This window comes from Dermacentor silvarum, chromosome 5 (assembly GCF_013339745.2).
Source record: "Dermacentor silvarum isolate Dsil-2018 chromosome 5, BIME_Dsil_1.4, whole genome shotgun sequence".
In the NCBI taxonomy this organism is placed as follows: Eukaryota; Metazoa; Arthropoda; class Arachnida; order Ixodida; family Ixodidae; genus Dermacentor; species Dermacentor silvarum.
The window spans coordinates 69836042-69863760 of NC_051158.1; the positions used below are offsets into that span (position 1 = coordinate 69836042).

Here is a 27719-nt window from a genome sequence, read left to right on the forward strand (position 1 = left end):
TAAACAAAACCAATAGTGAAAAATGTGCGTCAGTAACCACTGTATTATGTTTCATACAGGGTTTCATTTTAGCTTCACCAATTTTTTTTAAATTACCATTTACAATGTTTCTTAATATAAAATGCTATCGAGCACAAAGCTCTGGACTCTATTTTGCATGCGATTGGTTTGTCTGAAGTGTCATTGCGGTGTTCAGTCAAAATGACTGCACTCAGGAATTATTCTTCATCGGCTTACGCTGCATTTTCCTGCTGAATGATAACGTCAGGATACTTCTAAGAAGTATATATGTTCCTTTACATGCATGTTAATACAGCGACCACTTCCGCTGTCAACGCGGTAGGCGAGATAGTACTGACAGTGAAAGCATCATGACAGGTAAGTCAGTTGCAATGCGTCGACAGAATATGGCAAGAGGTTGTCTCACTTGACCTACAACATACCTGCATGTCCGAATTTAAGAGGTGTAATTCGTAGCACAGCCACCACTATCACCGTCTCTTGACAGTACGATGCTTTCACTGCTTTGCGCACCCAACAAAGGAATTATTAGAAGTGGAAAAAATACACCCGAGCAAGCACCCGAAAAAGGGTTTACTTGAGGCGGCCATACGGCAAGTGCCAGACGGTATGGGACGCCGTTTTTCTCTTCTTTGTTCTGCAATTTCTACTGTTGCTCATTCGCTTCAACAGCATCGAAGCACTGTGACATTGCTCATCTTACTGACAAAGCCCTTCGGGTCACGAGTCATTTGGGTAGTCGCGGCGCAAGCGGCTTAATCCGGTTTATATGTATAATTACGTCGTTGGCTACATTCCTAGCGCCAACTTATGCCAGACTGTTAAGGGCGTGTAAAATGAATTTATCTGAAGAGGCTGGACGGCAAGTTGTTATTGCCTTTATCGTATAAGAAATTTCTGTTCGAACTATTCAAATGCCACACCATAGGGAACGTCGTTCTTCTATTCTTTAATCTGGCGTTTCCGCTGTTGGTGCCGTGGCTTCATCCGCCTCAACGCTTTGTAACTATTAACAGCTGGCATACTGAGCCCGTGGTGACAGCCTTTGCATGTAGCGAACCAAAGCCAACTCCTCAAAAGAAACTTGTATTGGCCAATTCGGCGTGTACGCTACATAGCTACATCATTTGCACCACATTATCAGCTAAAGCATTAGGCGTAATTATCAGATTTACACCAGCTCATAGCACATTTACCTTTATCACATTTACAAGCACCTTGTTAGAGATAAGTTCAACCCCTGCAACGAAACGCACGAAACCAGCAGTTCTCCTATATAAAGAATTTATCATGGTCTTACAAAATGAAATAAAAATTAAAAATAAACACTGGGTGAGTTCTATCTGCCTTTGAAATACGGTTCCGTTGAGTTCTAAGCCTCGCAAGATTTTTATTAGAGCAGTTAACCTGTTTAGGTTTAAAGGTAAGTATTTTACCGCGACAGCTGTGACACTATGAAAGTCTGGGTTCTAAATTTCGTGATGGCTTGTTGGGGAGCGAGTTTATTTTGGGTCATAGTGAACGATTATCAGCGCGTCTTGTTGATCGGCTTTTTTATTACGCCTCCGTCGCCATCGGTGTAATGTTGCTGTCGTCATGGATCCTCGTAAGCCCCTGCTTCACCCTCACTATATAGCGAAAGAAAGCAAAAGGTTGCCCGACGAACAGGGTCAAACTTAAAACACAAGCGGTAGTTGTGTCTTAAAAAGAATCGCGACAGTGAATTAGCTTCAAAATGTAAATAAAGAATGCTATGCAAGGACGTTCGTAGGATCAGAGGCGAGAAGACTGTGTCCACGTGGGCTCACTCGTATATCCCTTCGTTGTGCATTATTTTTCACCTGTGTGTCTCGACTGAAGCGCTGAATATTTTTTTTTCATATAGGAATACGGAGTTTAGGCAAATCCACGCACTACACTCCCTTCTGGTGCTCACCTGACTGACATAGCGTCGGTGACTTACGGAAGTTTTACTTAAGCATTGCCTCTAAGAACGAGCAGCGACTACGTGCCATGTCTCCAATCTCGAAGGTCATGATTTAAGCGAAATGCATTCAACTCCTAATGGGTCAGCAGGCATAAATGACGCGAGCGCATTGACGTTCAGTGCACAGTTTTACAGCGAAGCTGACGAGGAACGCCCGTCCGTGGCCCTCGGTGCAACCGCGCGAACGCGCTGGTGCCACCCCTCATGCGTTCGTTGTCTTCTTCCGCAGCTGGCTGCGTTGCCGCTCATCACTGCAGCGTAGAATTTCAGTTCTCTTGGGTCGCCGTAATGGGGAGGCCGCGTTTACGCGGTATGAGCCATCCATTGTGTTACATGACGGATAGATTTATTAACAGAGGTGACACGCGAATGTGTGTGCGTACCTATCGCCAAGATGAGCACCAATAAGGACAATGAATGTGTTCGTACCTTTGTTCAAAATTCTGTGTCACCTTTGCGTCGCGTGGTAAGCAGCTTCGCTGGTCATCCACCTTCACAGAGTGGAATGGCACATGAATTTTATATGAAAAATGGCTTCGCGTTGTATAATAATACAGGTTGAACATGTTCTCTGCGAATATTGGTCGATCCTTTTAAGGATCAGAAATAATGGCAACTGGCGTTCTTCAAGGAAACAGCGTATTACGCACATGTGTGATATCCAGCTACACCAATATAACCAGACTGCCTAGGTACTAAAGAAGCTACACAGTTTTGTGGCCGGAAATAACAGATGTGGTATATTCTGATACGGCAGGAAATCCACTGCCCCAGCGCAAGCACAATAAAAACGCGTCAAGCTGTCCAAGCCCACCGGCTCTCAAGCGAAAAATTTTCGCACCTCTGGTGCCCCTATTTGTGACACAAATGGCACGTGTGTGAACTTGTCGCTGTTTTTCACACAAGCACGTTGTTCAACTTGGTCTCACCTGTACAGAAATCTCAAGGAATGCATCCGAATGACTTGTGTAATGATAACCCGTAGTACTTCCGTTTGTCAGAAAATATTGTTTCAGTAATTTTTCTCTGGAAGTCGCGCTTTGTCAAGGAGGACTGATTTCTAAGCAAACTGGGTCTCCTGAACAATTTCAATGGTGATTTTTTACAAATTTTTATTATTCTTCTGTAAAAGTTGTTGCAAGAGCTCGCTATAGTTGCCATAGGTTTACGCGTATAATCGCGTGATAAGAACATGTATAGCCAAATTTTTAGGATTGTGAAAGTTTCTAAAGGCAAATATTATAATATATAATGCCCAATATAGCATCTGTCATAACCTTTCACATAGAAATATGTCACTGTGGGCAAACATTCCGACCTGTAATGAATATTTAAACAAAGAACTGTCACTCTCTTTTGTATACGGAAATATTCGTAAGCTCGCAACTGATGCCCGGCGCCGGGCTTGGTGAAGTTTGAAACTGTGCACGTTGCTGCCACGCCTTCTACAGGCTTTGACATGCGATTGGGTGTGTGCGTGCGTGCGTGCGTGTCCGTGCGCGTAAAGTTAGCTTGCGGAGGGCCATTGCCAGGACTAACATATCACATCTCAGTTTTCTATAGCCCGTTAGGAACACTGCAGCATTGCAGGTGCTTTCAGTGTTTTCCTAGAATGATTTCAGAACCCCGAATAATACAATACTTTTTTAAAGGCGGTAGGGCCCTCACGCCAAGCGATACACCTTACAAACAATGAACACTGGCATTTGGACCATCAGGAAGTGACCAGACGTCGTTTGCACTGATCTGCGACCGAAAAAGCAAAACTTAGCGACTGTTCTAAGTAAGGTAGCAAGCAAATGTCTACGGTACAAAAATGATGCCCATTATAACAACATCATATCAAAGTGTGCGTGCAGTTTGCACCAAGAAAAACATTTTCATCGTCTCAAGTGTAAATGTCCGCTTTCAAATGCTGCTTATGGCAAACTGTGATGCTTTATTAGGCCATCTGAAAGAAGCGACTCAAATGGAACGCGTTGCGTTGTTGTGCAGTGAACTTGAAGCAAACAAAATGAATACAAACACAACAAAACGTGCAAACTGCTCTTTAGAAGAAGAGAACGACACCGCATTGTTGCATACGGCGGCAGCCCAAACCTTTGAACGAGAACAAATGAGAAGCACATGGTCCAAACGGGAAACAGCAACGCCTACACTGTTTCATTAAAATTGGCTATCCATGCTACTATCGAATGGTAGCAAATAGGAAATTAAACGCACAGAGGTGAGCCAGCGTAATATTTCAGTTGGCAACTCCGAACTTAAACGAAGAATAGAAGAAATGAAGAGAAAAGAAGATCCCAAAATTATATATCTACAAAAAGCATATACGCTATTACCAAATACAACATCACTTTTAAAGCAATTCGGGCTGACGTCAGCTGAGTCCCTAGTCCGAGAATTCAGTTTCCTGCAAGGAGGTGGTTGTAGCGTTTGTCAAGCATGGCGCGCATAGCTATTCTCTGCGCACTAAAACGAGAAAATTCACACAAAGAAGTGCTAAATCGTCTCCCTTCGCTCAGAAACTACACATTTGGCACTCCTGGTCATTCCGATAAGAAAGGAAACGACATTCGTGAATGCTACTCCAAGCAATACACAACATGAGGAAGTTACGTTAAGGCGTGGTGAGCACCGTGAAAGGAAAAGCTTATGTTGGGATCCTGGTAAAAAACATACTTGTTTCGAAAGTCCACGAAATTCTATTTGGTCGATGTTAGTTAGTGTTCTAACACGCGGAGCTTTCCCTCTGCATCCGGCCTTTGACATCGGGATATCATCGCATTCGACAGCTATAGGCGGATCGGGCGGCTGCATTTGTCTGATCATTCTCAATAGCTCTGCTGTCCATTATTATATCAGCGACAAGTTCTTCGTGGAACCATCGCCGGAGTGCAGAAAGTAAGCTCTGGAGGGAGGCAAGCAATACAACGAGACCAAAGAAAAATTGGCAACTCCAGTCTAATGAGAATTTCAGAATGCAATCTGAGCGGAACGTTGTAGAGCCTTACGCACAAGGGAAGCCTCCATGACACGTCAGTTTACCACGGAGGAAGGGCTGAGAGGAACGCATTAGCCGCTATGAGGGGTATTGGTCAGTCAGGAGCAAAGAGACTATTGCGAAGTATTCCAAAATAGCCTGTCCACTGCATAGATTAATTTCAGTTATACGTGGCCTCTTGAAGCACGAATAAAAAACAGTCACAGACACGTGACACTTACAAAAATATTATAGGTGGTCAGCTGAAGTATAGAAAAGAGCTCTAATGCGCAGTAATAACTGCGCTCTAGATACCAGCTGTGCAGACAAAATAATCAGAATAAGAATGTCCTAAACATATCGCTGCCTCTCCTTTGCAAATCTGTCGAGAAATCTTCCAATTCGAAATAAAAGCCAGGAGTTGTTAAATGTACCGGAGACGAAATCCCGACATTATGCGATAGGAAGCATGTACACTGCTGGGCGATTGAAACGCGGTACTCGGACGGCATAGCGGCCGGCACTTATTGCACCACCGGTGGGCTCTGGTGACACTGAGATGATGCATTTTTGTGTCACATGAAAGCGATAATTTTTTCGAAGCATCGTAACTGCATTCGGCCCCCTCAGCGCGATCACCCAGCGATCTCCAGTGACGCAAAAAACGCCAGCCGCCATGATGTCTGAGTATAGCGTTTCAATCGGTAAGCACTGTCGGTATGCCGTCTGCACGCGTAGCAAACTTAGCAGCGCCAAAAAAAATAAAGCTTGACGTTGCTTCAAAAGAGAAGGCGTAGGACCTCGCATGCTACATAACTGCAGATGTTCTTTGGAAGTAGAGCGCATTCTCATGACATGCCAAACCCTTTTGTCTCTTTAAGCTGCACATTCCAACAAGTTGTGGTCCACAGTTTCCAACGCACTACAGTTATCACAGTAAGTCTTGATGGTAAGTCCAAGACGCCACTTTCTTTTTCAGGGCATTCACCTGACTGGCAAGCTATGTCTTATTTACATCAACGACATCAATTAGGTCTCACCTGTACATACCATTAACGCATATTTTCCAGCCATTTCTATTCATTTTCCCAACCCCCTATTCCTAGGGCATTTCTCTGCGCAATTTTCTTCCTTATGCAGAATAGCATATAGATTGCTGCACACACGACGGCACACTTCTCTGCGTTTCATTACAAAGCTTCCTATTTCTGCATGGTATGGCATGGCATGGCGAAAAGTTTATTTTGGTCGAGAGAAACTAGGCCCCGAGGGCAAAAGCCCCCAGGCTAAGTCGGTGGCTCCGCCCACCTAGGCAGTGGTAGGCCAAAGGCTTTTCCGATGTCGTGAGGTCTCCGGACGGCCAGGAGTTGATCTTGGATGACTTCGCTGGATATGCGCCGACTCCAGTCCTCCTCACTGTTGAGATCCGAAGCCCTTTGGTTGGGGCACAGCCAGAACAAATGATCATCAAATAGAGACGGAGTGTGTCCACAAGTTTTACATTATTCCGCGGGAAAATCCTGCTCAATTTTGTTAAACACAAAAGGCGTGGGATAGAGAGAAAGAGAGAGAGACAAAACTTTATTTTGATGGGGCATGGAGAAGCGTCGATCTCCGTGGTGGGTGGAGCCTTCAGTTCAGGGCCCCAGCGGCGGTGGCAGCGCTTTCGGCTCTGGTGATAAGCTTTCGCTGATCCTCCAGTGCCGAGCTGGTCTGCACCATCTCCCACTCCTCGTGCGTTGCGTTTTGTTTGGGGAGTTATTGGGGATATTTTGGCATGCCCATGTGGTGTGGTAGAGGGTAGCTCGCTCTGTACAGAAAAGACAAAGGGGCTGATAAAGGGTGGGGTACATCGCATGAAGGAGCGTGAGGTGAGGATAGGTGTTGGTCTGGAGGTGCCTCCAGGTCGTGGCTTCAGCTCTGGTGAGTGATGGGTGCGGTTGGGGCATCGTTCTTGTCGAAAGGCGGTAGTGCTGCAGTATATCGTAGTAAGTTTGTAGTGTGTCTGGACTTGGGTCTTCTGGCGTCTCTTGCAATGCCCGGTTGCAGTGACCTCGGGCTATCGTGTGTAATTAAAGGGAAACTGAGACTTCCACCCAAATGTAGCAATTTGCTATAATGGAAACCCGACCGGGTTCCTCGAAAGAAAGCCTCGCAGTTGAAGAAAAATTCGGCCTGGTCAGGGACTCGAACCCGGGACCACCGCCTTTCCGGGGCAGCCGCTCTACCAACTGAGCTAACCAGGCGGCTAGCAGATGGCAGGGCGAAGTCGAATTTGTCGACAACTCAAAGCAAAGGCAAGTGTTTGATGTAATAGTTCAGCGGAAATCCGCTAGGTGGAGATAAGTAATTATAGGGAAACTGAGACTTCCACTCAAATGTAGCAATTTGCTACAATGGAAACCCAACCGGGTTCCAACGGTTGGGTTAAAACATTGTTAAAGCGCAATCAATTGGGGAAAGTGCTTGGGATTTTGGCATGGAAACTGGCCAACCACCCCAAACATGTTCTGCAACGTCAGGTGGGATACTACTCCAGCAACCTATTTAGGAGTGCCGTTGGAAAATTACAAGGACAGTGAGCCTTTGTGGCGGCGGAAAGTTGTAGAAGTGCGTGAAAAGGCTGATAACCTTAAGTGTTTTTACTGGTCAATTTTTGCGAGAGCAACGATGTGTAATTTGTTTTTAATAGGCAAGCTTTGGTACATAATGCAGGTAATTCATTGTTCACGCGTGAATGTGCAAAAGTTGCATAGAGTTCTTGCCGTTTTCATTTGGGCATCTACGTGGGAGCGCACACGGCGAACCAACCTGTTTCGACGTGTGCGCTACGGAGGATTGAGTCTGTCACACCTCTATATAAGGCAGCTAGTAAACCGATTCATGTTTTTTCGCGATGTACCAGACCCCTTTTTACGAACTGTTTGTCAAGTTAGACTAGGAACAGCATTACCAAACTTTGTAGTCACGTCGGATAGTATGCCGGGAGGCCTGGGTGGATACCCAAAAGAGGTCTGCCTGTCATGTATTTTCTTGCAGGCTCGTTTTTCATTAGACTATCTTTGGACTGTGTCGCGGGAAAGACTATACAAGGATTTGTGTGACATTGTCTTACCAGTTCCTCTGTATGGATCACAATATTGTGCCGGACCATGGGCAAACGTTCTCAAACGAGTGAAAAGCATGAGTGTACCAGGAGCAGTTAAAACATTTTTCTTCAAATTGCATAGAGATACATTAGATGTGAAGACTTATATGGAAGAAAAGGGATTTTTTGTACCTTGGGGTACTCACTGTTTCATTTGTCGGAAGCCAGAAACGATCGAGCACCTATTCCTAGACTGTAGGGAAGCATTTTTCTTCTGGGACATCTTACAACGTACTCTCAAGAAAGACCTACCTTTGGACTCGTTCGGTATACGATTTTTGCCAGTTGAACATGAGGATGGTATTCCATTTGACCTCATTATGCTCTTGGGCCTCCACAGCATTTGGCGATCTAGGATGGCAGTGCGGAACGCTGACATAGACGCGAAACCGATGCGGCTATATTTTAGGAAAGCATTAATAGAATCGGCTATATTTCTAGGAAAGCATTAATAGAATTATTACTCTGTACCAGTTTCAAACCCCTGAGCCTGAATGGCTCCCAAGAGTTGAATCATTGTTAAACATGCCCGAATATTAACGGGATAGCGCAAAGCCAGTTCCGGGTGTCTGTTCCCTCGAATGTATGTTATTGTGTAATTGTGCTGTTCAATGTGGCAATAAAGAAAAAAAAAAGCTTCGTGGCGTAGTGGTTAGCGCCGCACGTTCGGAAGCGAGGGGTCCCTGGTTCGATTCCGCGCTACGGAATCAACTTTCGGAATTTTTTTAAAGACGACAGTCTTTCTTGGGGAACTTAAAACGCTGAAAATTTGGTCTGTCTGTCTGTTTGTCTGTCTGTCACCCGATTCAGCCACCCGGCCAAAGTTGGACCACTTGCTTACCGCCCACACTACTTAAACTGGTACGGTTGTTCATACTTGTGAACGTTATCGATCACAAAGTAAATATTACGCATATCTGAGGCGCAACATCACTAGGTAAGTATTAGGAGGTGTGTTCCTTTAATAGAAAATACATAGATACGTAACTCTAAAGACCCTAGTTTCTTAAGCTGCGCTGAAAATGCCATGCTATGCGCGCCGACGAACGACGTTCCCGACTGCGCGGACGAGCGCCCTCTGCCATGGAGGAAGGAAACCCTCTGCACAAGCTCATGTTTCTCGATGTATTTCCAGATGGCGTCTATGTCTCACGCAGCGCCTCCTCAATTTTATCAATGCCAGCCAGATGCAGCCGATTCAACATAAAGGAAGCGCTGTCTGAGGCAAGGCAAAACATAAATGGCCGCTTGATGAAATAATGCGGTAAAATGAAATCTGTTCAAACAAACCTTCATGCCAGGGACGGAAATGGTACGAGAACAGCATCACGGGTGGCCGCGGATCAGACCAGCACTCATGTAGTACGGCCGGCAGAAGACTATCGTCTTTCGACGACATTTGCAGCGAAGCACGCAGATACGCGGCAAATTTTTTTTTTCATAAAAGTAGACGTGGCTACCTACTACGACGACGACTACTACTACTACTACTACTACCGAGGAGGGACAGACCCACACCCTAAGGGGATTCGCCCCTAATAACGTTGTGAGGCGAGAAGGTGGTAAAGACTTCCGACGCTGCTGGACGAGTGTCCTGTTCTGATCTCGTCGAAAACATCCGAGCCGCCTCCAGAGGCTCCGACAACTATCACCAACGCCGCGTGCGTTTTGTGCGAACGCGGGAAAAACGCCAACGGCGTCGAGAACAGTTCTGTGTGTTGCCGGTGCTGCTGCATGTCCAAGTTTCTACAGCTGATAAAACTACTATCCTTACTCCGTATAGCTCTCTACAAATTTGCTGTCGCAATTGATGCTTCGCCGCTCGGGTGAAACTGCGACAACTTTTTTTCAATGAGCGAGGGATATGATTTGGTTTGAATCCTTCTTAATGTAACTGCCTGAGCTCAGTTGAGCTTCTGATGGGGCGGGGAGGGGGGGAGAGGAAATAACCCCCTGCCGTCCCTATAGTGTGAAGTGATCACGTGAAAAGTGCTAAGTGGATCGTTGTAGGTTCGAGAATCTCGAACATTACCAAAATGAATTCATTGGACAGCTCCATCGCTTTACGTGCAGTCATTGACGTGGTTGTAGTGCTTTGTATGGATCAATAGATGGATGGTTGCTATGATTGTCCCCTTTAAAACTGGGTGGTTGGTTGCGCCACCAAGTTCTTGTTAATATTTTGCCTAATGTCCTACCTTTATTTTTGAGAAACACACAAATACAAAGAGGTCCAAGCATCAACCTCTTTAAACCACTACTGGGAACTCTGCTTCAGTACGTCTCCGTTGTTTGTGGTCTTCCTAGTTTTCTGCCACCAAACCTCTAACCGCCTCTTACTAATCTCTATAGCAGACATGTTTACTTTGCCCCTGCTATCCCTGAACCCAAGGGCTTCGAGGAGGTCAGATGAGCCTAGGCTTGCAGCAGGGTAGATTTCTTCACAATGTAATAAAACATGTTCCAACGTTTCTCTAGCCTTACCACAGCAAGCACATGCGTCTTCAGTCCTTGGCGTAGCTCGCTTTGTAACTACGCGTTCTAAGGCATCCTGATCTCGCTTCGAAAAGTAAGGAGCTTCCCTTTCAGTTATGATAAGTTGTTTTTTTTTCCTGATTTAGTTTTTTTAGGTAGTTAGTCATAGCAGGTTTCTTTTCCATTGCCGCCACATAGACCCTTGTCTCAGCCTCCCTCACTTTGCGTTTGGCGTTCTATGTTGCCGTGTTGCTGGCCATACCGGTCGCATATTTGCTGGTAAGCTTCCTAGTTCTTTTCCCCCACTGTGAGTCAATGTTTTGCCTCTACAAATACCTAAACACTCTTGCACCCCGTCTACTTTCCTCCATTTTCGTCAGTCGTTCTTCAAAATCAATTTTAGTCTCAGCCTCCCTTAATTCAAAATTTTTCCAGCCCATATCATCCTGCACAGCGACCTTTTTCAAGGGAAAAAGGTCGGTCCACCGACCGAAACTGTTGGGTAAATAATAAACCTAAGATAACCGCGAAGTTGTGCTTCTGATTTTCCTAAATACGCTTGGCCCATTGAAAAATCCAGTTACTATATATATATATATATATATATATATATATATATATATATATTGTTAGCATTATATTACCCCTTCATCTTCTTCATCTGTATATACTCATCATCATGGCCAGCGTCATTCTCTTCAGCGCGCGGCCTGCATAATAAACCGTCGAGGTTGAACAGCTGTCTCGCAAGTGGTGGAGCCTGCTCTGGATCCCTTGGTCCTCTACGACTTCGAGTTTCCCTGGAGCTTCGTTCCGGTCGCCGCTTGCCCCGCCTTTCCTCCACCATGCCCCAAGAAGATCCACCAGGAGCCCCCAGCGTCACCGTCTCCGCCCCACCAGCCGTTCCTTCATGGACCGTCAGCGCGCGGCAGCGCGATCCCACCATGTTCGCTGGCCTTCCTAGTGAAGACGTTGACGACTGGCTGGACAATTATGACCGAGTGAATGAGTATAACCGGTGGGATGATTGTCACAAGCTTCGGAGCGTCGCATTCTACCTCAATGACGTTGCCAGGACTTGGTTTCTTAACCATGAGAGCTCCTTGCCTGAGTGGGCGGCTTCCAGACACCAGCTTCGGCAAAATTTCGTGTGTGTTTTATTGCGATAGCAATTATATGGACACTCAAAAGCAGATTTCTGCCGTCGGCGTCGCCGTAGCCGTCGCCGTGAGGTTCCGTATGACGTCAATGGAGATGAAATCGTCGCCGATGATGATAAGTGGTTCTTGAGGGAAAGGGAAAGGTTGGCGCTATCTTCTGCAGCCCTTGAGGGAGCACGGCTCAGCGCCAACGGGGAGGGGTAAGTGGGAGCGAAAGAAGGGATAGAGTGGAGTCGCCATGGCTGGGCGAAGCAAAACCGGCAGGCATAGGCGGCACGTATCAGGCCGAGATGGAAGGCCTTGGTGTGCTGCAGAGTCTGCAGGGGTGTTGTGCCAGGCCGGTCAGGCCCGGGGTGGGGTGGGAGGCCGTGAGGCCTTCCCGCTTGTAGAAATGTCCTTAGAGGCGTGCGGAGAGCCCTGACGACTCAAGGAACTCCACGACGCCTCGAAGTGTAGAAAGGTGGTGTCGGCCGGGGAAGAGGAGATCTTCCTCCTTGCCAGAGGGGAGGCCCAGGCGGCGGAACTCCTGCAGGAGTGGGCCCCGCTGCTGGAGGTACGCCGGGCAGGATAGCAGGAGATGTTCGATCGTCTCCGGCTCCCCGCAGGAGCTGCAGGCCGGGGACGTCGCTCGTCCCAGTCGGTAGCTGCGTGCTGCCGTCCAGCTGCAGCCGATGCGGAGCCGGAGAAGGAGCGAGGTCTCCCTGCGAGCCAGGCCTCGCTGGGGGAGTGGTCGTGGGGGGCATCCCAGTGCCACCCGTTTGTCTGGGTGGTGGGTCGCCAGGTGTCGCCGCAGCCTCAGTTCAGTGAAGTCGCCCTCCGTCACGGCCCGACTGAGGGGCACAGTGGTGTGGTGGGCGTCCTTCGCCAGGGTGTCGGCTGCCTCGTTGCCCGGGATCCCTACGTGGGCGGGGATCCAGTGCAGGGACACCGGGTGGCCTGCGTCCTGCAGCGCTGTCAGCCGGGTAGACAGCAGTGCGACTCCAAGGCTGGCGCTTTCTGGCCTCTGCAGGCTGAGGAGGGCTGCCTTGGAGTCGCAGAGGATGGCCGCTGGTACCCCAGGAAGCTCCTCGGAGAGTAGGTCGACGGCCAGGTGGAGGCCTGCCACCTCCGCTGCAGTCGAGCTGGCGTGTCTGGGCAGTCGACACTGCCTGCTCTTCTGCAGGGCTGGTGCCGTGCAGGCCGCCGTGGCAGAGCCGGTGTCCGGTACCACCGAACCGTCGACGTACACCAGGAGGTGGTCTCCGAGGGTCTCGTCCAGGAGGCAGGCGGCCGTCTGCTGCAGGGCGCAAGCGGGCGAGCGCCTCTTCGAAATCCCGGGCAGCTGCGTGGCGATGGGGACAGGAGGCCTCTGCGGTGGGGGCAGCTGTACCGCATTCGGCGGTGGGTTGCCAACCACCTCCTCGTAGAGGCGGCACAGCTGACCCATCCTTGAGGAAGGCCGGGACTGGAGGCGACGCAGCAGGCCTCTGCCATCAGGAGCATGGTGGAGGCGGTCGACGTGCCTCAGCCCCTGCTGCAGGAAGAGGAGCGACAGGGGCCATGCTCCAGCCTCCGCAAGGGTAGCGGCAATCTGGGAGCTCCGGGGGACGCCCAGGCAGAGTCGGATGGCCGCCCGGTGCTGCAGCTCCAACTTTTCGAGGCGGCGTGGCGGCAGCGCCACCAGCGGGAGGGCGTACCGCAGGCGTGATGTGGCCGCCGCCTCGTAGAGCCGCAGGGCCCACTTCATCGAGCAGCCCTCTCCATGAGCAAGGAGCTGCGACACGGCCTTGCGGACCCTGATGGTCTGGGTCTGCATGGCCCCGACTGCCGGTCGCCAGGTTAGCCGGTGGTCGATGCGCAGCCCAAGGTACGACACAGTCGTACTCCATGGGATGCGCACGCCTTCCAGCTGCAGCCGGGGAGCTGAGCGCCGTGCCGCTGCTCTCGGGTGGACGAGGAGGGCCACCGTCTTCCCCGTCGAAACCGAGAGTCCGATGCTTCCCAGGTAGGCGGCCGTGGTGTCCAGGGCTCTCTGGAGGGCCAGGCACACGTGGCGGCTTGACTGCGGCGGTCCCCGCACCCACAGGGCGATGTCATCCGCGTAGATGGAGCACTCCACCTTGTAGTGAGGGTCGGTCGGCAGTGCAGCAGGCAACCGGGCCAGGGCGAGGTTGAAGAGAAACGGGCTCACCACTGACCCTTGTGGTACGCCTGCTGCGACCGGACGGGGAGTGCTCCTTGCATGGCCCACGCGGACCCTGAGGGTGCGGTCGTTCAGGAACGATGACAGGAACCGCCGCAGGTTGCCGCCAATGCCCAGGAGGTCCAGAGCCTGCTGGACGACCGCATGTGGGAGGCCATCGAACGCCCCCTTGACGTCGATGAGGAGGAGCATGGCGAGGTCTCCGCTGGCCCTGGCGTCCTCCAGGGTGGAGACGACGTCTGCGATGGAGTCCGCAGTGCACCTTCGGCGCCGGAAGCCTGTCTGCTGGTCCGCGAGGAACCCGCAGGCGCGGGCCACCCATTCGAGCCGTGCCAGAGCAATGGCCTCCATCACCTTGCAGGCAGCGGAGGTGAGAGAGACCGGTCGGTATGAGGACAGCTCGTTAGCCGGCTTATTGCTCTTCAGAATGGGGGCCACGATGGCTGTGCGCCAGGCCTCCGGCACCTGTCCTGACCACCAGATGTTGTAGCAGTCGAGCAGGCGTCGTTGTTCACTGGTGGCCAGGTTGCGGAGCATCTGGAGTGTCACTCCGTCTGCTCCCGGTGCACTGCGACGCTTGCCCCTCCTCAGGGCCGTCTGCAGCTCATGGAGAGTCAGTGGGTCTTGGCAGATGGCCGCGATCTGGCTGGTCGCCCACTCCGGATGCAGCTCCAGCAGGCAGGTAGGCGGGTTGGCAGGGGGAAGTCCGACCGGCAGGATGGCCGCAGCGAGGGCAGCCGGGGGGGCGAAGTGGTCCGCTAGCAACTCCGCCAGGGCCGCCTCGCTGATGCCCAGCGAGATAGCCACCGCGAGGACGGGGTGGCGGTTGACCTTCCTGCCGGTCAGGGACTTTAGGAGGCGCCAGGCCAGGGGGCCCTTGGAGCGGTTCTCGATGGTGGCGCAGAGGCTCCCCCAGCTCTGGCTCCTTCTGCGCCTGGCCTGTCGTCTGCAGCGGGCATCCGCTCTCCTGTATTCGGTCCAGTGCTCTGCATTGCCCGTCCGGATTGCTCGGCGCTCCACGCGTCGCCTGGACGCACGGAGGTTGAGCAGGAGCAGATCCGGGGCAGGAGTATCGGGCAGAGCAGAGCACTGGACTGTGGCTGCCTGGGCGCACTCCATGATGGCACTCAGGAGGTCACAGCCATCTTCCAACTCACTGCAGCGCTTCCTGAACAGGGACCAGTCTGTGACGTGGTATGTTCGTGACCTCGGCCTTCTCCCACACCCGGGGGTGATCAAGATGGGGAAGTGATCAGATCCCCAAGTGTCGGGAGTTGTAGCCCAGTCATAGGAGCGCTGCTCGGTGGTAAGGGAGAGGTCGATGGCTGTGCTCACCCCACGGCGGACGTACGTGGGTCCTCCTTTGTTGAGTACCACCAGGCCTGCTCGGCTGATGGCGTTGCAGAGGTCCCTGCCTCGGCGGGTGCACCTGCGGCTGCCCCAGTCGGTGTGGTGGGCGTTGAAGTCACCGCACAGGACTGCATGTCCGCCGAGGCGTGCTGCAAGCCGCACCAGGCTGGAGGGGTCCCACTGTTGTCCAGGACGAACGTAGACGCTCGCCACGGTCGTGTCCTGTCTGTCAAGGCGTACCGTGACAGCACAGCACTCCATGGCGCCGCCTACGACGTCCGAGACTGGGGTCACCGAGTGGGCCAGGCTGCTGCGGACGTAGATGGCAGTCCTCGGCTTCCCCTTCTTGTGGGCACCCTCCAGGCAGGGAGCGTCCGTGCAGCTCTGCGTCGAGCAGGTGGTGGCGCCAGAGTAGCCCGTGTATCCCGGCAGCCGCAGGTCCTCGGCCACAGTGTACACCTCCTGCAGTGCGAGGACGTCGAAATCACACCGCAGGAGGTGCGCGCACAGCTCTGCATGCCGCCGCCGCAGTGAGTTGGTGTTCCATTGGAGAACACTCGGGCGGCGACGGCATTTCCCAGCTGTGGCTGGTGAGGGATCAGCCATGCTGGTTGACTGTGGTCGGGACTGCCACTGCCTGCAGGCAGATGGCTCGGAGGGGGCTCTCGGCAGGCAGCATCTCCCCGATGAACTTCAGGGCGAGCTGCAGGCTGGCAATGATCTGGTCCCGAGGGTCCGGGCCAGGCATTGCCAGTGATGCTGGGGCTGTGGTGGGCTCGCTCCCAGGGGTGGCAGGCGGCTGGCGTCGCTGCTTCCGTGGGGCCGGTGTGGGGGGCCGTCCGGGGGGGGGGGCTGCCTTCTGCTGGGGCGCCTGTGGGAGGCCGGCCAGTGCCTGTGCATAAGACAGGCCCTGCACAGGCGTTGAGGTGGCCTTGGCCTGCAGGTTCTCCTCCCGGACACCAGCGCGGACTGCCCGGCGGGAGAGGGGAGCAGGGGCAGTTGCCAAGATGGTGGCCACCCTGCGTTCCTCCTGCCACCTGGGGCAGGCAGGAGTATTTGCGGGGTGGTGGCCACCGCAGTTGCGGCAGTGGGCCGCGTTTGGGCAGCTGTCACCCTGCTCGTGAGACCTCCCACAATGACGGCAGCTGGATGGCGAGTCGCAGGAGGCAGCCACGTGCCCAAAGCGGCCACACTGCTGGCACTGCAGTGGACGCGGTCTGGACGGCCGCACCCTGAACCGGAGCTTGTAGAGGCTCACATGCTCAGGGGGGACCGGCCCCGCGAACCGGATGGTGATGGTGTCGGCCTCCCTGGTAGCAGCCAGCACTGGGACTCCCGACTCGATGGCCCCCAGCAGGTCCGCGTCTGAGGGGATGCCGTCGGCGCCGTGGACAAAACCAGTGCTCCTGCCTCGCTCGGCAGGCTGCCGGGCAGTCACCGGTATTCCCCGGAGCTCCGTGGTGGCCAGCAGCCCCTCCAAGCACCTCTGGGTGGTGGCGTCGGCGGCCACGATGTTGCGCCTGTGATTGACTCTCACAGCGGCAACACCTGGCCGCGCTGAGAGCACCGCCGCAAGAGAGAGGCGTGGTGCTCCTCTGAAGGTGCCACCCACCACAGATGGGCGGAAGAGGGCCGTGCCAATGACGGCGGGGTCCACCGGGATGGCAGCACTCACTCGTGCCCTTGCGCGGCGGCGATCGGCCTTGGACAGCACCAGCTGGAAGCCCTCAGCTGGTGGTGCATGGGTGGATGGGGCCTCCTGTGCAGCAGCCTTGGCTGTGGGTGTACCGGAGCCCGCCAGAGTGGGCCTCGGGGCCGGAGGGGCAGCAGGGGGGGAAGCCTGTTTGGGTGCAGAGCTTTTCCCCGCCTTCTTCTGCTGCTTCTTCTTGTTTTTCCCCTCCTGCCTCGGTAGAGTGGGGTGGGGGGGATCCTTTAGGAACCTCGCCGCTGGGTGGGCGAGGCCGTGCTGCGTCGGACCGGCTGGGGCTGTGTCTGCTCGGGGATCGTGCGCGAGCCCCAACGGCACAGACTCGGGCGCGTCACGAGCGTCCGCCGTAGCAGACGACGCAGCAGGGCTCGCGCCAGCCTCGCCGGCAGCCGGAGGAGCGACCGTGTTGATGCGCGCGCCCTCCCTCGGGGAGAGCGCGAAGGAGGCAGCGGACGACTCACCGGGCGTCCGAGGGGCGGCGCTGGTGCTCGAGGGGAGCTAAAACCACTCAATAAAAAAAACTAGCGACATCTTTTGAAGATTGCCGCTTTCCTCCTCTCCTGCCCATTCTCTCGGCGCTCGGCCCTCCGATTGGCCGAATGCTGTCAGGTGCTCTCGCGCGCTTTTTTTCTTGCTTGTTTTTTGCTCCCGCCGCCATCGCGGTGCCAGACCATTGCGAGCCGTGTATGGAGGCACCACGCATCGCGTCTCCTTTGCGCTTTTAAGGCGTAGTGTTCGCGATGCCGTGTTGCTCGGCATTCGGGTGCAGAACACGCGAAACAGACGGCAAGCGACTCTTCCGGATTCCATCAGCGAAGCGAGACGCGGCGCAGAGGAAGGCTTCAAAGAATCAGCCGCGCTGATTTCAACCAAACACAATGGTCCCGGCTGTGTGAGGTAAGCGAGCGATTCTTCAATTATCCGTAATCTCACATGCTGCCACGTGCTGTCTGAGGCTTCGTTAGTTTTTCTCCCTCCTAAGTGCCGCACTGTTCGCGCTGCATGTTCGCGCTGCATTTGCAACTTTCGTGGCCGCTTTTCATCTTGTCCTCAAACGCACGTGGTTTTTGTTGACTCGGTTATACAATGCATGGCGTTGTGTTTGTGGGGCCTGAATGTACGCGAACGGCACGTTTTGAGTGTATCGCAGTATGTTATGAAGCGGTAACGGTACGTAGGGAAAAATAGGCGCTTACCTGCGGAAAGACGATTAGGGCTATTTAGTTAGGGCGACTTTGCGCCTTCAGCAAAAACTCAACTCGGTGGTCGGCGAAGATCAATGTTCTTGTCGCTAAAACTTGTCGCTATCGTCCTAGATCCTCGAGGACCGATAACTATCTCGAAAATGGTAGAAAGTGCTGCGCGTGAAAAGTGTGCTCAGTATTCTAGTCGTGTATCGCGTAGCAGAACAAGAGATAAGGACCTGTGCTGGCGGCGAGCTGAAAAAGGAAAACGGTAGACAAGATTTCCCGGCGATATGTAGCAGAACAAGAGATAAGTACCTGTGCTGGCGGCGAGCTAAAAAAAGAAACACCGTATACAAGACTTCCCGGCGATAATAACTTGTGCCGGGAATGTTGTGTTACGCCTTACACTTGAAGGAGCGAGGTTTTACGGTGACCTTGTTTTCTGATTTCACGTTTGCGCAGGATTACTTCACGGATGATCAATTTGAGCCGGTGATTCTGCAGAGCTGTGGCACAAAAAAAAAATTGAAGCGTCAATCCATTCCATCGCTAAGCAGCTGAAGCCGAGGAAGCCGCCTGCCAAACGGAAGAATACACCGTGCACTTCAAAGACATTACCGTCTGCTGGCAGCAATGCTATCCACATTGCAACGCCCTTGATTATAGAGTTAACTCATTCATGCGTGGCTTTGTCAGTGGCCAGGACAAACCTGGATGTTAACTCATCGTTTCTGCTCTGCATTTGATAAGATAGTAGATACAATACGCACGGTAGAATTTCTCGGACCCGCGCGCAGCACATGCAAGCGGCAATATGATCCGCAAAAGCATCCTCGCATACACCTTGTAAGATGACCGCTGCCGCGCTACTCAAGTCCGCAAAAAAGAAGAAGAAAATGTGTGGAGTAGTGTAAGGCTTCCTGCAAGCGAGCGAAGCCACTAGCCTCATTATCGACGGACCGCTTCCGCCGAATGATCGGTAGCTCACTAGTCAGTGAAACCTGTAAGACAACTGCATACATACAGCTGGTGGATCATTCACTCCCGAAGCGTAGTCATTGTTAGAGGCCCGCTGTGCACGTTAGCCGCTGGCCAACGAGGGACTGGAGCTACTGAAACGCGGCGATGAACCAACGCCGAGGTCGCGCGTAGCATGACTTAGTTAAAGCCCGACTTAGAGGCTTTAGGCTCACTGTATCACCGCTAATAGTACAGCCATCTAAGCGCAACGGCATTTATGCGTCCTCTCGTTGTTTCGGCAGCCAGTCATAACATAACGCGAAAAATTCCGATCAAAATACGAGTTCAAGAGCGCGAGCGACACGTAGCCACAGCGTTTCATTCGGAGAGCGTCTGCTAGTTCGGCACCGCTTAGGGGGAGCCACGGTTGACAGAAGAGAGAGCGAACGCCGGCGCAGGAGGAGGAGAGAGGAGATGGCGCTACTTTTCTTCATTGAGGGGCTTTAAGGGGAGCAGGAGAGCCGGCGCAGGCGGCGCATCGGCGGGGGCGCCATCTCTTGCCGCGGGCGGTGACGAGGAGGCGGCTGAGTCCCCCGGGCGCCGGGAGATGGCGTCGCCGTCGTCCCTGCTCTCCGGGCAAGGTGGGGCGGTCGGCGGCGGCAGCTTGCGGCGACCGGTTTGCTCCTCCTCCTCGCTCTCTGCTTCGCGCGTGCGTTTGCGCGAGGAGGAGGAGTCCATGGCCTCCTCGTCGTCCGAAGGGGGCAGCGGGGCGGCGCTGGCCAAGTCTGCAATGGCGGCGACTTGCTCCGCGGGGAGAAGGCTCGCCTGGGGGGAAGGCGCCGCCGGCGCTACGTGTGTCTCGGTGACGGCGGCCGCGGCGGCAGCTGCTTGGGTGGTGGTGGCCTGTTTCTTTATCCACGCGTCCACGATCTCGGCGGCGCGCACCTCTAGTTCGCCTCCCTCACGCGACGCTTGTAGCGCTTGTAGCGTCACGGGCACAAGGGTCGCGAGAGACGCGCTCGCACTTCGACGATGGCCCGCGCGCGGCGGGCGCTCTCCTGGCCTGCGGAAGCCCTCCATGCCGCTCGGCTCTGCAGTCAACACGCGAACCGCGCGGCACAGGGGGCAAACACACTACACGCATGTCGCGCGCGCAGCACCGACCACGCGATGCGCGCACGAGGCGGCACAGCCGGGGACGCGGCACAGATGTCGGGTTGGGCACGCCACTCGCGGAGCACAACACTGAAGCAAATCCACTCGTCGCACGATGCAATCCCGCAGGGAACACACGAGGTTGCGCGTTGGGACGCGCAAATCGTGCGCGGCTGCAGGTGACGTCGCCGACGATGGTGAGCCACGCGGCTCGTGCAGCACACGCCGGGGCGAAGTGCAGGCACGACCGCACGGGAGAAGAGCTAGGCGCGACTGGCGAGGCGAGGTCGTCGGAGCGAGACGCAACACAACCTCTCTCTTCGACAGTCAGGGCGAACTCCCCCGTCGCCGTGCGCCGAACGCTGTATGTGCGAGTGAAAGGGCGCGAGGGACGCGCGCTTTCACGGGGAGTGAACGCACGGCGGAGAACAAACGCGCGTTCTGCGCCGTGCTCGCTTAAGGGCTGCAGAAGTAAGCGTCTCTTTCCTCCTTTACAATCACCATATATGTAGAGCAAACGCGCCTTCTTCCGACGCGCGAGAGGCCGAGGGGGAGGGGCAGGGGGGGAGGGGGAGGGAAGGGAGGCGACGTTTAGCTGCGGCACCAAGTGCCTATTTATATCAGAGGCTCCGGCAACAGTCACCAACGCCGCACGCATTTTGAGCTAACGCGGGCAAAACGCCGAAGGCGTCGACAATAGTTCTGCGTGTTGCCGGTGCTGCTGCATGTCCAAGTTTATACAGCTGATAAAGCTAATATCATTACTCCGTATACCTCTCTACAAATTTGCTATCGCAATTGATGCTTCGCCTTTCAGGTGAAACTGCGACAACTTTTTTTATTAACGGAATACTTAACAAGCTAAGACAGTTATTTACTGACGTCTGAACAGCATAATTTTCCTATAGTTTACTGTAAAAGCTAGTGAAAATGAGGCAAGCAGGCAAGCTATATTTACACGCAACTATCTTTTTTTACGAAATATACAACATGTAAACAGTAACATTCAGTAGTACACTTGCCAAAATAAAGAAACATTCTTCGATAAGTGAGAAATGAAGAAAATCACACAGCACATGGTGCACGATAATCTAAAGGAAAGCAGCAGCAAACTTTTGCATAATTTCCGGATAAAGCTTGAAGAAAAAAACACGCTCTGCTGAAACTTCCAATCAATAAAGCGCATTGGCTCTCCAGCTAACTGTTATCTATAGGAAACCCAATACTGCTTCTGAAGCTCTACTTGCGTCATTATAGAAAACACAACGATAGGACTTGAGTAGATTTGAAATGTGTGAAAAAAGACGACAACAACTTGGTTGAAAAAATCATTCACTCCTTTATTATAACAAACGATGCCAAGAACTTATCGTGATGGCTTTGTTTTGTGAAAGCGTAAATAGTTTATCTGCCATATGTTCCCTTATAGGTGCGCCTCCACACTTTAGGGCCGCTAAACTGTAACAATCTATTTCGAGGGATTCAATTCTCTGTATCTTCCACTGCTCGCGGCCAGCCGATAACAATGATAACACAAGCGGAGCGCCGCTCCGACAAGTGAGGCCACACCGTCAGGAGATTGGAATGGAATCGCTACGTCATCTTGGCTTCCGCTGCCGACTTCCATACCAGGAGGAATGCACTTACAGCAGGAAGTCCAAGGCACAATGGAGTTGCACGGCAGTGCCGCCACACAAGTAAATGCGGCATATAGTGTCAGATGGCCATGAGTGCGAAAAACCCCTGTCTCAGCTTTTCCATGCCCCCCTCATCCCCTAATTGCGATTATGTAATGTGAGTCCAAATAAGTACCGCCACATCCTGATGTAGCAGCCGTTAGGCTCTTTAGGTGACCTCGGTTCGACCTGTGCGTCTTCTCAGTCCACACGCACCTGCACAGTTTCCTATGGCGGCAGTTGTTCTTCGTGTCAGCGTGGTTTTCTCACTAGACAGCACCGTTGCAAATATATAAAAGATTTGATCTCACGCAATAACAGTTCTCCACATGAAAAGTAGAAAGTTACCTATCAAGAAAGGAGTCAGGCAAGGAGACACAATCTCTCCGATGCTATACACTGCATGCTTTAGAAGAAGTATTCAAGCTCTTAGACTGGGAGATTTAGGAGTGAACATCAAAGGCGAATACCTCAGCAACCTTCAGTTTGCAGATGACATTGTCCTATTCAGCAACAATGGAGACGAATTACAACAAATTATTCAGAACCTTAAACGATAAAGTGTATAGAAGAGTTGGGTTTAAGATGAATATGCAGAAGACAAATATAGTTTTCAATAGCCTGGCAAGGGAACAAGAATTGAGGATCGCCAGTCAGCCTGTAGTGTCTGTAAAGGAGTACGTTTATCTAGGTCAATTACTCACAGGGAACCCTGATTATGAGAAGAAAATTTACAGAAAAATAAAAATTTCGTTGGAGTGCATATGGCAGGCATCGTTAAATCCTGACTGGGAGCTTACCACCTGCCGTTTAGAAGAAAAGTGTACAATCACTGCATTATACCGGTGCTAACATATGCGGCAGAAACTTGGAGGTTAACAAAGAATCTTGAGAGCAAGTTAAGGACCGCACAAAGAGCGATGGAACGAAAAATGTTAGGCCTAACCTTAAGAAACAGGACGAGAGCGGTGTGAATAAGAGAGCAAACAGGGATAGCCGATATTATACTTGACATTAGGAGGGGAAAATGAAGCTGGGCAGGCCATGTAATGCGTAGGATCGATAACTGGTTAACCATCAGAGTTACAGAATGGATACCTAGAGAAGGGAAGCGCAGTCGAGGACGGCAGAAAACTAGGTGTGGTGATGAAGTTGGTTAGGAAATTTGCAGGTGCGAGTTGGAATCAGCTAGAGCAAGACAGGGGTCATTGGAGATCGCAGGAAGAGGCCTTCGTCCTGCAGTGGACATAAATATAGGCTGATGATGATGATGAATCACAGTTATGAACCTCAGTGACAGTGATCGGCAACTGCTCGTTCCATTACGTTGAGCACTCTGCCACATTTCCAACGGACACGTCGCTGCTTGTACGCTCTTTGAACACCGGGGAAAGCTCCGTGCCTAGCTTCGTGCGCTCATCGTCCTCGGACTTGTCGCCTGAGATCTTCACGCCAGTGAATGCCTTCGACGTTTCTACCTGCGAATAAAAAAAAGAATAACACAAACAAAGGCAATGTTTTTAATTTTTCATTCTGACCGCGCATGTGAGTGACGCTCAACAGCGTTTAGAGCCAAAAACCATCTAATATGCCTTTGGTGCTGGTCTTTTATTTGGGACCTGGACAAGGCATAAAGCCAATTCCGCCCATATCAGCTAGACTGGAACCTCTTCATGAAACCACATCCTGAGCCCGTGGGTAACTACATGTTGAGGCAAGCGTCACACCGCCCAATTTCCCTGCTGCTTTGTGCGAGTAATAATTCAATGCTTGGGACCAATTATTGTCACAACACATAAGCGTTGTTAGGAGTTGTGGAAGATGTCATATCGATCAAAATGAAGCTGTGATTATTGTGCTAGCTCAATCAAAGAAAAAATTGATGGATATCACGAATTTGTGATGACTAGAACAAATAACAGGCCGTCTGTTAGTAAAAGACGTGCTACCAATAGAGCTGAACATCAGGGAAGGGAGCTGAGATAATGTTTGATTGCTTAACTACTTCGAAAAGTGTCAGCTTGGAGTATTCCAAGCAGCCCAGAAGAGCAGTGGAAGAATAATACTTTTCCAGCAGTAAAGTTATACCACCTAGCGATGATGAACTGTGTGTAAACTTTCACTATAGGAAAATGTCAATTATTGCGAGAACGGTAACGCTAGACTTATGTACGATAGCTAGCAGAGCGATATCGGTACATCTGCATTGTTAAAGGGATACGGACGCGAAATCTGAAAATTTTACGAAAATGCTGAAAATGAATCCTCCGTGTGGGATTATATCGAAAATAAGTAGTCACTTAGCTCATTTTTGAGCCGATGGCTTTACTTTTGGCGTTTTTGTGAGCGCGCGCCTCGCCGCCCGACCCGCGGGAGTTGGAAGGCGTTACGTCACGACTCACTCGTCAGATAGCCAGCCGGCCGGCCGCAGTTATTCGAAGCGCGCCGACACCGTCATCGCGAGCATGGATTCGAGTTCTGGTGCCTCTACCAGCGATGAGAACATGTCTGAAGACGAGGACCCTTCCAACTTGGCAATAAATATTACCGCTTACGGTTACGAGCCTTCCGCGTCAAGCGACGAAGGAGAGCCGGCGGCCGTGGAAGTGCCGGTCAGGTTTTCGCGAACCGTAGCGCGACGATTTCGCTTTGCACCAGACACTTGTGCAAGAATTGTTTGTCATTTCCTCTGTAAACTTGCTTTTTTCAAGAGCGCACGCTGGCGAGGCAGCTGCGGGGTACTTCAGCACTGCGTGCCACGGCGGCCGCATTTTGATGGGGGCGAAATGTGAAAACACCCGTGTACTTAGATTTAGGTGGACGTTAAAGAACCCCAGGTGGTCCAAATTTCCCCACTACGGCGTGCCTCATAATCAGATCGTGGTTTTGGCACGTAAAACCCCATAATTTAATTTTTTCAGCACTGCTTGGATGACTGAATAGTAGTTTATGCCGACAGATGGCAGCACCTGTCTGTCGTTCTGCGCAGTTTTTTTCTGTGGAGAAGCAGAGCTCTGTGTGTGTCTGATCTCGTGAGTCGCGCTCGCATGCCTTGTATTGTTTTACTATGCTTTGCCAACATTTTTGAAGACATTACTGCCTTCGTGCCCAGCCTCGGGCATCACGCCCGAGCCTTACCCTCACACTCCTCAAGAAGGCTGCAAGTGAACGAAAACAGTGCCGACATCTTTTCGACTCCTCTTTTCCAACTCGCCCCTCATCATTTCTGCCTTGCGTTTTCGTGAGAAGACCGATGGCACAGCGTCAGGCAAGCATTGCTTTTTAAGCGGCATCACAGCCGGGCTGGCCACATTATCATCGTCGACGAAGTGGTCCGCGCAAATGAAGTCATTATTAGAGGTCTCCAGGCTGTGTGTGATGACTGACAAGCAGGTATCCAAAGTTTACGCACCTTCTCGTCTCTGGGAAACGAGTGCGACGGCGTATCACGACCGACGATGCTGGTATAACAGCAATGTTTGGGCATTTCCTTCCGCCGCGAGGAGCGCGTCAATACCGAGCGACGACCGCGGGAAGGCACATGTAAGGCGCACCACCTGCGTGGAGCGCCGACGGGGATAATGTTTCGGACGGACCACGTGCGAAGATCGCGGAAAGGGGTTAAACAAACGCTGCAAGGCACCGACACCCCCGGAAACACTGCGACGGCTGTGGCCGACCTTGGCCGCGCGCGCGCGCCGGTGGAGGTCATGACGTGATATTTAAGCTTCTGCCGGCGGCCGCTTGGAGGCAAGGTGCAACAGAAAATCGCAAAAAAAAGATGTTTCTCGTTCTTTTTTTCTTCAAAGCAGCTTGTTGTATTCGTCATTTTGAACAGTTCAACTTTTGTTCCGACGCAAAAAACGACCCGCCAACTTTTGTGTCCGTATCCCTTTAACGCGATAGCGTTAATGGCTCCGTGTCGCAGAAAATCCGGCGTCAGCGTCGGTGTCGGCGTGGCGCAGAGGCGTCCGTGGCTGGGAAACTCTTTCCAAACCTCCCCGACCACGCAGGCCCTCCGCGTGGCACCGAGGCGTTAGTGAACAAAATTGAATTTCTCAAAGTAAAATTCGCTAAAACAATCGTAAAGTACGACTTAACCACAACCTACAGACATCATAGCGTCGGATTGTAATATACATGCACGAAAAAGCATAATTCTGTTGCGATGAAATTCAAACACAAACCCCTTTTCCAGCATTTCTACCATACCAACAGCGGCGCACTCGGGTAGGTTACTTTCAAAAACACCATCTAGATGACGCTCGCCTCCTCGGCAGCGTAGAGTTACTGTATATGGCTACGCTAGCGTAAAACGGCCGCGGCGCGCGGAGGCGAAGGTGGCGAAAAAAGGAAGCTGCAGTTGCCGGGAAGCCTGACAAGCATTCTGGGATATTTGAATGCTATCGCGTTCCACTCTTGAAGGCGAAGCTAAAGCACCGTCCAAAATTTTACTTACAGCGCGAACGAATCAACAGGCGCTACACAACAAATAAAATAGTTCTTTGGATGTATCTAACTGTTACGAAATCCCACTATCTTGTGTTGCCGGTCTTCTGTCTTGTTTCGCTTTTGGGTTGAGGGCACGGAGTAAGATAAACAGGAGAGCCGACTCTGCCGCCGCGCAACGAATTTGCTCAGGACAAACCGTGTAACGTAAATTATACATCGCGTAGCGCTATCTCTCAACGCGCGTGGAAAACCAACGTTGGGAAAACACTCAACAGCTTGCTTCCGTGTGCGCATGCGCTGAGTGGCGGAGACCGGCAGCGACGGCGGCGACGGCTCCGCAGAACCGGCAGCGCGGCACCCGTAGAGCGTGTCGTCTGCTACAAACGTGGACCCTCGGCCTTCTCAATTTGACAGCAATAACACAAAAAAATATATGCGCACAAATAATAAAAGCGCAAATAAACACGCGGTAGCACTTTTATGCACGCATACGAAACATTTTTAGATGTTTTTAGAGGAAACAGACGATAAATGATGCTTTACAAAAAGACACAACAGAAGTACTTGTTTTTCACTCTACGCCTGCGCGGAAGCGAAGATGCGAAATTTTCGTCTTCCTCGCTTTGTTTACCAGGTCGCCAGTATGTTTATTCATGCCTGACGGAACAAGGTATCTTGATACTTGTGCGTGAAGAGACTGAGCAACAGGACAGTGTTTTCGCTCTTCGCGGCGCCATCTGATCTTCAACTACTGCACCAGTGGCGTCAAAAAATTCCTGAAGGTAAGTGAGCGCTTAAAGCAATGGACAAAATATGTTCGCGACATTTCGAGAAGCAGCTTATCTGAGTGCCAGGAGGAACCAGAAGACGCCAATGCGGAAGGACGAGAGGAGCGCAATTTAAATTTGTCTACAACTACACACAGTGCAGGTGCCTTTCCTTGTCCAGAGAAATGCCGTAATGTAGAGAGAGAGAGAGAAAGGAAAGGAAAGAAAGACAAGGAGGTTAGCCAGTGTAAATACCGGCTGGCTACCCTGTAAATTCTCAGCCTTGCCTTCGAGATGATTCCCCCAGTTATGCAAACACATAATCAGAGCTTCCCTTGTGAAATAATGAGCAGCAAACATTGGCAGGAATTCCCAATTATTATGTTTAATGAGAATGTGGCGATTCTCCTCGCAAGAGAGCCGGGCGACACGTAAAGCACCGCGAGAAACAGATGCAAGCGAAGCATCTTAGCACTTGATGCGTGCTCAGACAAAAAAGAGTGATAAA

The 27719-nt window shown here is 51.8% G+C and overlaps 1 protein-coding gene and 1 non-coding gene across 2 annotated transcripts in view; both read right to left on the minus strand.

Annotated features, from left to right (window-relative positions):
• Positions 1 to 7163: 7163 nt before the first annotated feature.
• Trnas-gga (transfer RNA serine (anticodon GGA)) lies at positions 7164 to 7237 on the minus strand. The gene has a single exon. It is a non-coding gene; the product is annotated as a tRNA-Ser (tRNA).
• A 14407-nt stretch (positions 7238 to 21644) lies between these two features.
• LOC119453466 (putative sodium-dependent multivitamin transporter) overlaps positions 21645 to 27719 on the minus strand; it is an 87789-nt gene continuing 81714 nt past the window's right edge. Inside the window, exon 17 of the mRNA XM_037715498.2 lies at positions 21645 to 23470. Within this exon, the coding sequence (XP_037571426.1) occupies positions 23315 to 23470 (156 nt within the window). The 3' untranslated portion in view covers positions 21645 to 23314. The remainder of the gene's footprint in view (positions 23471 to 27719) is intronic.